The following is a 12,351-nucleotide window of genomic DNA, read 5'->3' as shown; positions in this document are numbered from 1 at the left end:
CTAACCCGCACATCTTTGGACTGTGGTGCAGACTAGATGGGCCAAATGGCTTTTCCTGTGCTGTATGATTCTGTCTTTAAATGTTATGGGGGGATGATTAGATGTTGGCTTGGTAGATGTAATTGCCTGGCACTTTTGTGGGTATGAATGTTACTTGTCATTAATCAGCCTGAGCTTGAAGATTATGCACGTCTTGCTGCTTGTGGACACAGACTGCTTCAATATCTGAGTCATAAATGAGACTGAACATTTTTTGCAATCAACAGAAAACATCTTCATTTCTGATCCTATGATGGAGTGAAGACTATTATAAATCTGCTGAAGATGATTGGGCTTATGGCACTACCATGAGGTACTTTTGTGGAAATGTCCTCTGACAATCAAATCTTTTGGTCTCTGACAATCAAAACTATCATTCTTTGTATTGGCTATGGCTTCAGCTATTTCAGTGCAATGATTTCCATTGACTTTGTCAAGGCTCCGTAGACAAATGTTGCCTTGATGTCCAGGAATCCTACAGTGCAGAAAGAGGCCATTCAGCCCATCGAGTCTGCACCAACCACAATCCCACCCAGGCCCTATCCACATATCCCTACATATTTACCCACTAACCCCTCTAACCTATGCATCCCGGGACACTAAGGGACAATTTAGAATGGCCAATCAACCTAGCCCACACATCTTTGGACTGTGGGATGAAACCGGAGCACCCGGAGGAAACCCACGCAGACACAGGGAGAATGTGCAAACTCCACACAGACAGCGACCCGAGCCGGGATTCGAACCCAGGTCCCTGGAGCTGTGAAGCAGCACTGCTAACCACTGTGCTACCGTGCCGCCCCCAGGACTACCACTTTCACCTCCGAAATCCAGCTCTTCTGTCCATGTTTAGAGCCACGTGATCCTGGCAGAACCCAAAATCAGTGATCAGGTAATTGCGTTTTTTGCACTGCCATCGCTTTGATGATGGAGGGTAGACTGATGGAGGGATTGCCCAGCTTTTCAAGGCAAGTTTTTTACAGAAGGTGCCTGGAATGCACTGCCAGAGGAAGTGGTAGAACAAGATACAAAAGCAAAGTTTAGGAGGCATCTTTGACAGATACATGACTAGACAGGGAATAAAGGGATATGGACCATGTCGAGGCAAAAGGTCTTTAATTTAGAAAGGGGTTATGTGTCGGTGCGGGCTCGGTGGGGTAAGGGGCCTGTTTCTGTGCTGTACTATTTTTTTTCAATACTAATCCTATTTACCAGCACTTGGACCATAACCTACTATGCCTTGGCGATTTAGTGCTTGTCCAGATGCTTCTTAACCTGGCTCCATCACCCCTTCAGACAGTGTGTTCCTTATTTCCACCACCCTCTGCATGAAAAATATTTCCCTCAGATCCCCTCTAAACCATTTATTCCTCAGCTTAACTGTACATGTATATATCTGTACATGTAGTATATCTGGACTTCCAGAAGGCATTTAGCACCTTATCAAAGGTTAATTCATAAGGTTAAATCACATGAAATTAAGGGTAATTTATTAGCTTGGATAGGTGACTGGCTTATGGACAGAAGACAGAGTTCGGATAAATGTTTTTTTTTCTGGATGGCAAGAAGTAACTAGTGGGGGTGCCACAGGGTTCGGTCCTTGGGCCCCAGCTACTTACAATCTATGTTAATGAGTTGGATACAGGGATAGAAGGCTCTCTAGCTAAATTTGCAGATGACACAAAAGTAGGTGGGACAGTAAGTTGCAATGAGGAAGTAAGAACCTTACAAATGGATATAGATAGGTTGGGTGAGTGGGCCAAAATGTGGCAGATGGAGTTTAACATGGATAAGTGTGAGGTCATGCATTTTGGTTGGAAAAATGGGAAGGCAGCTTATCATCTAAATGGGGAGAGGCTTCGGGGTGCTCCGGTGCAGAGGGATCTGGATGTCCTCGTTCATGATACACAGAAAACAAGCATGCAGGTACAGCAGATAATAAAGAAAGCGAATGGAATGTTGGCATAAGGAATAGAATATAAAGGTAAGGAAGTATTGTTCCAACAAGACAAGGCATTGGTGAGGCTGCACTTGGAGTATTGTGCACAGTTTTGGACCCCTTATTTGACGAAAAATGTAGTGGCATTGGAGGCAGTTCAGAGGAGGTTCACTAGATTGATCTCAGAAATGATGGGCTCGCTGTATGACGAGATTGAACAGCTTTGGCCTATACTCTCTGGAATTTAGAAGAACAAGGAGAGATCAAATTGAGTTATACAAGATGATAAAAGATATGGATAAAGTAGAAGTGGAGCGGATGCTTCCGATGGTGGGGCATTCTAGGATGAGAGGTCATAGTCTTAGGATAAAGGGTAGCAAATTTAAAACAGAGTTGAGGAGAAACAACTTCTCCCAAAGGGTTGTGAATATGAGGAATTTGCAACCCCAAACTAAATACAAATGAAACATTAAACCAAAAAGTGATTAAAGGGGTTGATAAGGCACTCCAGTCCCTACGAGTCCCAACAGAAGTCCTCGATGGCACCCCAGGACACTGCATGCTCCCTCTCCAGAAACACCACACCGCAAATGTGGCTGCGGTAGAGTGGCAGACAGTCAGGACGGACGATCCCGTTGTCACCCACTGCCTGGACCTGTTGTTAGAAGTTTGACCAGGAGCAGGTTAACGAGGAGTCCCTCTGCCTGGTATGGAGGGGCTTAGTTATGAGGAGAGATTGGGTAAACTGGGGTTGTTCTCCCTGGAAAGACGGAGGATGAGGGGAGACTTAATAGAGGTGTATAAAATTATGAAAGGCAGAGATAGGGTGAACGGTGGGAAGCTTTTCCCCAGGTTGGTGGTGACGTTCACGAGGGGTCATAGGTTCAAGGTGAAGGGGGGGGAGGTTTAACACAGATATCAGACGGACATATTTTACACAGAGGGTGGTGGGGGCCTGGAATGCGCTGCCAGGCAAGGTGGTGGAGGCGGACACACTGGGAACGTTTAAGACTTATCTAGATAGCCATATGAACGGAGTGGGAATGGAGGGATACAAAAGAGTGGTCTAGTTTGGACCAGGGAGCGGCACGGGCTTGGAGGGCCAAAGGGCCTGTTCCTGTGCTGTATTGTTCTTTGTTCTTTGCCTTCCCAGCCCCCCTGCACAACATAGATCAGGGGCATGGGCCTGAGTGCAAACAAAACATTAAAAGTTTGTTAAATAATGAAAAGGAGTGCAGCCTAAGACAATAAACATCGACATGGTCCACGGACTCCGCCAGACCGCAGAAAGGGCAGGTCTCTTGGGAGCCCATGAACCGAGGTAATCTACAGTTATACAGACTTCTGCATGCTTTTTTTTATTTCAAAAATATACTTTATTCACACAAAAAAAACTCTCCAATAAAACATTACAAAATTACAGATCCAAAAGTCATAAACAGTGTAAAAAAGAATCATTTTTACAGTCCAATACCGTGCTCATTTACAAAAACATTACATTCCGTTACATTTCATTTCTTAAAACTATATACATGTGTCAGAGTTTACTGTGTGCTGTTATTTTTCAGGTTGACACACAGTTGCGCAGGCCGAGGGTATTCTGCAGTTACCCGGCCCTCGGTCTGCCTCGGTTGAGACGCTTTACACAGTGGCCTTTCCCCATTGTGCCTTGGCGGCGGCTGCTCCAAGCTTGAGCGCGTCCCTGAGCACGTAGTCCTGGACCTTGGAATGTGCCAGTCTGCAACACTCGGTCGAGGACAATTCTTTCAGCTGGAAGATCAGCAAGTTTCGGGCGGACCAAACTGCGTCCTTCACCGAGTTGATGACCCTCCAGCAGCGGTTGATATTTGTCTCGGTGTGCGTCCCCGGAAACAGCCCGTAGAGCACAGAGTCCTGCGTCACCGAGCTGCTCGGGACGAACCGCGACAAATACCACTGCATCTCGTTCCAGACCTTCTTTGCAAAGGCACATTCCACAAGGAGGTGTGCGACCGTCTCATCAGCCCCGCAGCCGCTTCGGGGGCAGCGTGCGGTGAGGTTGAGACCTCGGGCGTGCATAAAGGATCTGACGGGGAGTGCCCTTCTCACCACCAGCCAAGCCAGGTCTTGGTGCTTGTTTGTGAGTTCTGGTGATGAGGCATTCTGCCAAATGACACTGACAGTCCGCTCAGGGAACCATCCGACAGGATTTGCCGTCTCCTTTTCTCTCAGGGCCTCAAGGACATTACGTGCTGACCACTGCTTGATAGCCATGTGGTCAAAGGTGTGTTTCCGGAAGAATTTCTCCACGAAGGACAGGTGCTGCGGTACGGTCCAACTACTTGGAGCGTTCCGCGGCAATGTGGCCAGATCCATCCTCCGCAACACTTGGGACAGGTAGAACCTCAAAAAATAGTGGCACTTGCTGTTACTGTACCGAGGATCTTGACTTCTGCATGCTTTACCCTCCACCCAGGTCCCCAATGCAGAAGGGGAGGATTCCTCCATAGAGCGGACCTCCGCCACTGGATGACAACAAGGCACATCAAGGTGTGTCTGAGCGAGGGCACAGTAGTGGAAGATGTGCAGCAGCAACCCATAGCTGAAATCCCTTCATGCAGTGGCAAAAGGCACAGAGGGCATTTCCATGATGCCACTCAGATTGTGGGGCTCCAGCCCCGGGGGAATAGGTCTGGTCTTGGGGCCAATGTGAAATTCGGTTCAATCAGGGGTACTCTCAGACAGGATTCCGCTTCTCCGAGACCACGTGTGACCACGTCGGGTCTGAGCATGACTGTTTTTGAGGTCAAGGATGGCATCATTCGCAAGCTGCATGCCCATCTCCGTGTGTTGAGCATCATGGGATGTCATCCAGCTCACTCCTCCGCCATCCACCACATCCCGACCCTAGTCACCCCAGCATTCACAAGCCGTCTCTCCGCCAGCCACCGGAAATGACATTTGTAGAGAAGCGGATTCCTGAGCAGGGGCTCCCGGACTATAGCTACTACTCCAGACAGGAGACAGCTGCAGTGCGAGGCAATCGTGTCACGGACTTTGAATGTGTCTCAGACGACAACGTCTGCAAGGAGTTTTGAAGATTCCTCAGGTCCATGACCAGGAACTGGCAAAAGAAATAATCACCAGGGCACATCATCGAGGAGGGGGCTCGATGTAAAAGCTGCAGGGTCTGAAGGCGAAGGTTAACACCTGGGTGCAAAGACACACCAGCACCTAACAGCCCTCTCTAAGTGGAAGACTCAGAACTTCAACAGCAACCCAGAAGAACTGCGTGACCATTGTGTGGATATTTATGACAGATCAGGGGGAGGCGTCAAAATGGCCAGCCAATCAGCTGGTTTACGATGAGAACAGCACGCTGAGCAGTCCTGTCCAGTGCTTCAGGCGAGTGGTGACCTTGGCCTCCAGCTCCTGCCAATTAGGTGAAGGCACCTGTTGCAGTGTTGGTCCTATGCTGCCATCACTGCCACTGTCTTCCGATCCTGATTTAGCTACATATGCGCTCTCATGCTGCTGGGGGAGCTGACAGCAGGAAAGTGCAGATCAAAGTCAACAATGTTGAAAATAGCAGAAATGGCCCCAAGTGTTGGAAATCAGCCCTTATAAAAAATTAAAACCCACTCTCAGAACAAGTCTTGTGAGTAAAGGCCTTTTGCCTAGGCAAGGAAACAATTGTGCTCATTTAGCATTTAAAAATTATCCAGCTGTTAATTTTCCACAACAAAAACAGAAAATGTTGGAAAGACTCAACAGGTCTGACAGCATTTGTGGGGAGAGAATAGAGCCAAGGTTTCCAGTCTGGATGACCCTTCGTCATCAGATTCCTGCATCCACAGTATTTTGCCTTTATCTTTCTGTTTAGTTTTACAGTCTGTTCAATCTGTACTGTGTTCTCACTCTATTGTCCCAGCTCAGAGAACCTGTGCATGCCAGTTAAAGCCAGATGCAAGATCAAATGTTCATTCAGTTTGCCCTTATTTAATAGTGACCCCGCCAGATCCATAGCAGTGTTTCCTGTGTATCGTAGAAAAGTTACAGTCAAAAGGAGGCAATTGTCCATGACATCTGAGGTCATGTTGAGTTTCTGGCATAGGGGCACATTCTGGTGTTTTGACACCCTGCTCACACCAACAGCTACTCACCCTTGCATGTTAAAAATCACCCCAAGTCTAAGATTGTCAACTTGACAGTTTATCTTATTTTTTTCATTATTTTAAAGCTAAGGATGCGGCTGACGAGTTGTCATTGCCAATGTCTAGGTAATGTGGCAAAACAAACATAATGGGTAAATGAATGCATCACAGAATAATGCAGTCCTATTCCGATTACGCTGATATTATAACATGCAGTGGCCAGGTTTTCAATGTAATACTTTCGGTATTAAATTTAGAAACCTCTCAATTTAGGCCTTAAAGAAAAGAAAAACATCTAATTGTATTGACGCAGGCTTGGAAGGGCGAAGGGCCTGTTCCTGTGCTGTACTTTTCATTGTTCTTTGCAATAGAGAAAAGTTAAAGGACAAATTTTTACCATGCAAGGAGATTTCACTGAGTATTAAGAAGGACTAATTGTATCTTGATTAATTGGGCATTGAGCATAATTGGCAGGTCATGCTGCAGCTGTACAGAACCTTAGCTGGGCCTCATTTAGAATATGGTGTACAATTCTGGTTGCCACACTACCAGAAGGATGTGGATGCTTTGGAGAGGATACAGAAGAGGTTTCTCAGGATGTTGCCTGGTCTGGAGAGTATTAGCTATGAGGAGAGATTGGATAAACTTGATTTGTTCTCACTGGAACGACAGAGGTTGAGGGGTGACCTGATAGAGGTTTATAAGATTATGAGTGGCATGGACAGAGTTAGATGCTCTTTCCTAAGGTAGAAAAGTCAAGTACTAGGGGACATAGGTTTAAGGTGCATTGGGAAATGTTTAGAGGAGATGTGTGAAGCAAGTTTTCTTTTACATAGAGGGTGGAGAATGTCAGAACGCATTGCCTGGGGAGGTGGTGAGAGCAGGCACAATAATGGCATTTAAGGGGCATCACGACAAATACATGAATAGGATGGGAATGGAAGGATACAGACTCCGTAAGTGCATATGGTTTTAGTTTAGGCAGGCATCACGATCGGCGCAGACTTGGAGGGCTAAAGGGCCTTTTCCTGTGCTGTACTGTGCTTTGTTCTTCGTTAGCAAATGCAGCTACACTCTTGGCTCACAGGATATTCTGGCAATCATTGGTCGCCTTCTGGGATTGCCACAAATGTGTCAGTCTCTGTGGTTCCGTTACGAACCAAAAAGTTGGTGTTTTGGTTAAAGGGCCGAGTTTTCACTAATTGGGATGGGAGGGCAATCTGGCTCCATCATCTGTCACCCCATTGATTGCTAGGGTTGATTCAGCTGATCTGGCTGGTGAAGTGGGTGCCCCCACTTTCCCCACAGTTCCTTGTGCATCCCTCCCAAAGCTCAGCACTTGGTCGCAGAGGATGACCCCCGAGAAGAGGACCACTCCGCCAGTCGAGAGTATCTCTTCGGTTCTCCTCTTTGAATAGATGTAGGCAAAACTGGTCTGAAGTGAAATCCTTTTTATTGATTAAAACTACAGAGAGCAAAAGAGATGGATTTACTGGAGAAAGAGAGGAGGCCCAGGAAGCTGCTTTGTCTTGGATTCAACTGAAAAACAGATAGCTGTATAGAGCATTATAACTTACCTGTGTTATGAAATTTCTGGGCACACACAGTCTGTAACTTTCAAAAACAATTTACAGCTGTGACCATGAAAGCTTGTTTATGCCAACCCTTTCTGTTAACATTGCACTTTCAAATGAAGTCAATTTCTAAGTTCATCCAGAACAAAGAACAGTACAGCACAGGAACAGGCCCTTCAGCCCTCCAGGCCTGCGCCGATCATGATGCCCACCTAAACTAAAACCATATGCACTTATGGAATCCGTATCCTTCCATTCCCATCCTATTCATGTATTTGTCTAGATGCCCCGTAAATGCTGCTATTGTACCTGATCCCACAACCTCCCCGGGCAGCACATTCCAGACATTCATCACCCTCTGTGCAAAGAAAAACGCACCTTAAGGAAAGAGCATCTGACTATCCACTCTGTCCATGCCACTCATAATTGCAGGGAACATAAAGACTGACAGTAAGAGTTTCTATAGATATGTGAAGAGAAAGAGGTTAGTGAAGACAAATGTAGGTTGTCTACAGACTAAATGTATAATGGGAGACAAAGAAATGGCTGGGCAACTGAATACATACTTTGGTTCCGTCGTCACAAAAGAGGATACAAATCAGATACCAGAAATGTTGGAGAATGCAAGCTTTAGTGAGAGGGGAGAACTGAGGGAGATTTAATATTAGTAGAGAAATGGTGCTGGGAAATTGATGGGATTGAAGGCGGATAAATCCCCAGGGCCTGATAATCTACGGTAGCACAGTGGTTAGCACTGCTGCTTCACAGCTCCAGGGTCCCGGGTTCGATTCCCGGCTCGGGTCACTGTCTGTGTGGAGTTTGCACATTCTCCTCGTATCTGCGTGGGTTTCCCCCGGGTACTCCGGTTTCCTCCCACAGTCCAAAGATGTGCGGGTTAGGTTGATTGGCCAGGTTAAAAAAATGTCCCTTAGAGTACTGGGATGCGTAGGTTAGAGGGATTAGCGGGTAAAATATGTGGGGGTAGGGCCTGGGTGGGATTGTGGTCGGTGCAGACTCGATGGGCCGAATGGCCTCCTTCTGCACTGTAGGGTTTCTATGTTTCTATGTTTCTATCCCAGAATACTTCAGGAAGTGGCTCTCGAAATAGTGGATGCATTGGTGATCATTTTACAGGATTCTATAGACTCTGGAACAGTCCCTGCAGATTAGAAGGTAACTAATGTCACTCCAATATTCAAAAAGGGAGGTAGAGAGAAAACAGGGAATTATAGACCAGTAAGCCTAACATCGGTAGTGGGGAAAATTCTCGAATCCATTATCAAGGACTTTATATCAGAGCATTTAGAAAGCAGTGGCAGGATCAGACAGAGTCAGAATGGGTTTATGAAGGCAAAATCATGCTTGACAAATCTGTTCTTTGAAGATGTAACTGGTAGAGTTGACAAGGGGGAGCCAGTCGACGTGGTATACTTGGACTTTCAGAAAGCGTTTGACAAAGTCCCGCACAAGAGATTACCATGCAAGATGGGATTGGAGGAAGTGTGTTGAGATGGAGAGAAAACTGGTCGGCAGAGAGGAAACAAAGAGTAGGAATTAATGGGTCATTTTCAAATTGGCAGGCAGTAACTTGTGGGGTGCCACAGGGATCGGTGCTGGGACCCCAGCTATTCACAATATATATTAATGATTTGGATGAGGGAACAAAATGTAACATCTCAAAGTTTGCAAATGATACCAAGTTGGGTGGGAGGATGAACAAAGAACAAAGAACAGTACAGCACAGGAAACAGGCCCTTCGACCCTCCAAGCCTGTGCCGCTCCTTGGTCCAACTAGACCAATCGTTTGTATCCCTCCATTCCCAGGCTGCTCATGTGACTATCCAGGTAAGTCTTAAACGATGTCAGCGTGCCTGCCTCCACCACCCTACTTGGCAGCGCATTCCAGGCCCCCACCACCCTCTGTGTAAAAACGTCCCTCGGATATCCGAGTTATACTTCGCCCCTCTCAGCTTGAGCCCGTGACCCCTCGTGATCGTCACCTCCGACCTGGGAAAAAGCTTCCCACTGTTCACCCTATCTATACCCTTCATAATCTTGTACATGAACTGTGACGAGCATACAGAGATCCTTCAGCATGATCTGGACAGGTTGGATGAGTGGGCATATCAATGGCAGCTGCAGTATGTTTTGGATAAATGTGAGGTAGCCTTCTTGACTACCCTATCCACTTGTGTTGCCACTTTCAGTGATCGGTGGAGATGTATGCCCAGATCTCTCTGCCTTTCAATACTCCTAAGGGTTCTACCATTTACTGCCAAGAAGGCAGATTACTACCTGAATGGCTGTAAATTGGGAGAGGGGAGTGCGCAGCAAGACCTGGGTGTCCTTGTGCACCAGTCGCTGAAGGTAAACATGCAGGTGCAGCAGGCGGTAAAGAAGGCAAATGGTATGATGGTATGTTGGCCTTCATAGCGAGAGGTTTCGAGTATAGGAGCAGGGATGTGTTGTTGCAATTATACAGGGTCTTGCTGTGGCCCACTAGAATATTTGTGTGCAGTTTTAGTCTCCTTTTCTGAGGAAGGATGTTTTGCTCTCAAAGGAGTGCAACAAAGGATTGCCAGGCTGATTCCGGGGATGACGGGACTGATGTATGAGGAGAGATTGACTAGGTTAGGATTGTTTTCACTGGAGTTCAGACGAATGGACTAGGCATAAAATGGTTCGGCACAGACAAGAAGGGCCAAAAGGCCTGTTTCTGAGCTGTAATTTTCTATGGTTCTATGGAATGAGGGGGGATCTGAGAGAGACTTATAAAATTCTAACAGGATGAGACAGGGTAGATGCAAGGAGGATATTCCCGATGGTGGGGGAGTCCAGAACCAGGGGTCACAGTCTGAGGATTCGAGGATGACCATTTACGATGGAGGTGAGGAGACATTTCTTCACCCAAAGAGTGGTGAGCCTGTGGAATTTATTACCACAGGAAGTAGTTGATGCCAAAACATTGAATGTATTCAAGAGGCCATAGCACCTGGGGTGAATGGGATCAAAGGTTATGGGGAGAAAGCAGGATTAGGCTATTGAATTGGACAATCAGCCATGATAGTAATGAATGGCGGAGCACGCTCGAAGGGCCAAATGCCCTCCTCCTGCTCCTATCTTCTATGTTTCTGTGTTTAGTCTTGTAAACCTCTATCAGGTCACCCCTCAACTTCTGTTGTTCCAGTGAGAACAAACTGAGTTTATCCAACCTCTCCTCATAGCTAAATACCCTCCAGACCAGGTAGTATCCTGGTAAACCTCTTCTGTACTCTCTTCAAATCATCCGCATCCTTCTGATAGTGTGGTGGCCAGAATTGTACACAATATTCCAAATGAGGCCGAACTAAGGTTCTGTTACAGCTGGAGCATGACCTGCCAATTTTTATACTCAATGCCCTGACCGATGAAGGCAAGCGTGCCATAAGTAGTGGACTCGTCAACATTAAGAGCATTCAAATAGTTATCGGATAAACATATGGATGATATTGGAATAGTGTAGATTAGAGGGGCTTTAGATTGGTTCCACTGGTCGGCGCAACATCGAGGGCCGAAGGGCCTGTACTGCGCTGTAATGTTCTATGTTCTATATGCCTTCTTGACTACCCTATCCACTTGTGTTGCCACTTTCAGTGATCGGTGGAGATGTATGCCCAGATCTCTCTGCCTTTCAATACTCCAAAGGGCTCTACCATTTACTGTATAATTCCTACATACATTGGACTTTCCAAAATGCATTACCTCACATTTGTCCGGATTAAACTCCATCTGCCATTTCTCCGCCCAAGTCTCCAGTTGGTCTATACCTTGCTGTATCCTCTGACAATTCCCAGCTGAGTCTAAAATGTGGTCAAGTTAGCTTTAAAGCTTAGCATAATTAGTTATATGGGCAGAAATACCTTCAAATGAAGCCATTTAACTAAAGCAAACCATACAAAGGGTGAAATAGCTACACTCCCCTACTCGGCGAATCCTCCAAGAATGGTGTACGATGATGTATGGAAGTCAAGCTCCTAAACTTCAGCCCATGGCAGTCTGCCATTTTTTTAAGAAAAGAATCATGGACACTTGGGATAACTCTCCTGCCCTTTGTTCATATGAACATATCTAACCTGAAGTAAAGTGAATGCAGTGCAATATTTTACTAAACTCGATTGCCAAACAGGATAATGATTGTTGTGACAAGCAAATTATTGTAATACAGTTTGCAATGATGATCAATTCATAGGCAGGCAAAGATCAGTCCATTTCATGCGAAGATTCTTGTCTTTTCTTTGTAAGAAATAAAAATTAAGCTGTGGACTCCTCGTTCTTTGAAATTATCTGATCTGTGAGCATATGCAATTTGTTTTGCATGTTTTTGGTTTGGAAAACAAAAGCTTTTTTAGCTATCACATAAACTGAAAACATTGATCCTTCTTGTTTAAAGATTTCACTAATTTTATTGTTCCCTTTTCTTACCACAGATTCTATGTGTTGATCCTGCGCAGGAAGATGCAGTTGCGTTGGTGAAATTGGCTGATCTGTTCTTTCGCCACAATATTCCTCTCAGGTAAATAGTAAATAAAGTACCTCTTTGGTATTGGCTGAGTAATGGTATTTTCTCCTTTGAGATGTTTTATTCCCTAATGTTAGCGTGCAGATTAAGAAGCATTAAAAAGCCCAG

General features: G+C 45.9%; 1 protein-coding gene across 2 annotated transcripts in view; it reads left to right on the top strand.

Annotated features, from left to right (window-relative positions):
- Positions 1-12,351, top strand: part of uggt2 (UDP-glucose glycoprotein glucosyltransferase 2) — a 608,113-nt gene that overhangs the window by 301,895 nt on the left and 293,867 nt on the right. For both annotated transcript variants that reach the window (XM_078221650.1, XM_078221652.1), the window contains one exon: positions 12,152-12,237. In XM_078221650.1, the coding sequence (XP_078077776.1) occupies positions 12,152-12,237 (86 nt within the window). The remainder of the gene's footprint in view (positions 1-12,151; positions 12,238-12,351) is intronic.

This window comes from Mustelus asterias, chromosome 10 (assembly GCF_964213995.1).
Source record: "Mustelus asterias chromosome 10, sMusAst1.hap1.1, whole genome shotgun sequence".
NCBI lineage: Eukaryota > Metazoa > Chordata > Chondrichthyes > Carcharhiniformes > Triakidae > Mustelus > Mustelus asterias.
The sequence above is the reverse complement of the archived record's forward strand: the minus strand, read 5'-3'. Positions and strand labels throughout refer to the sequence as shown.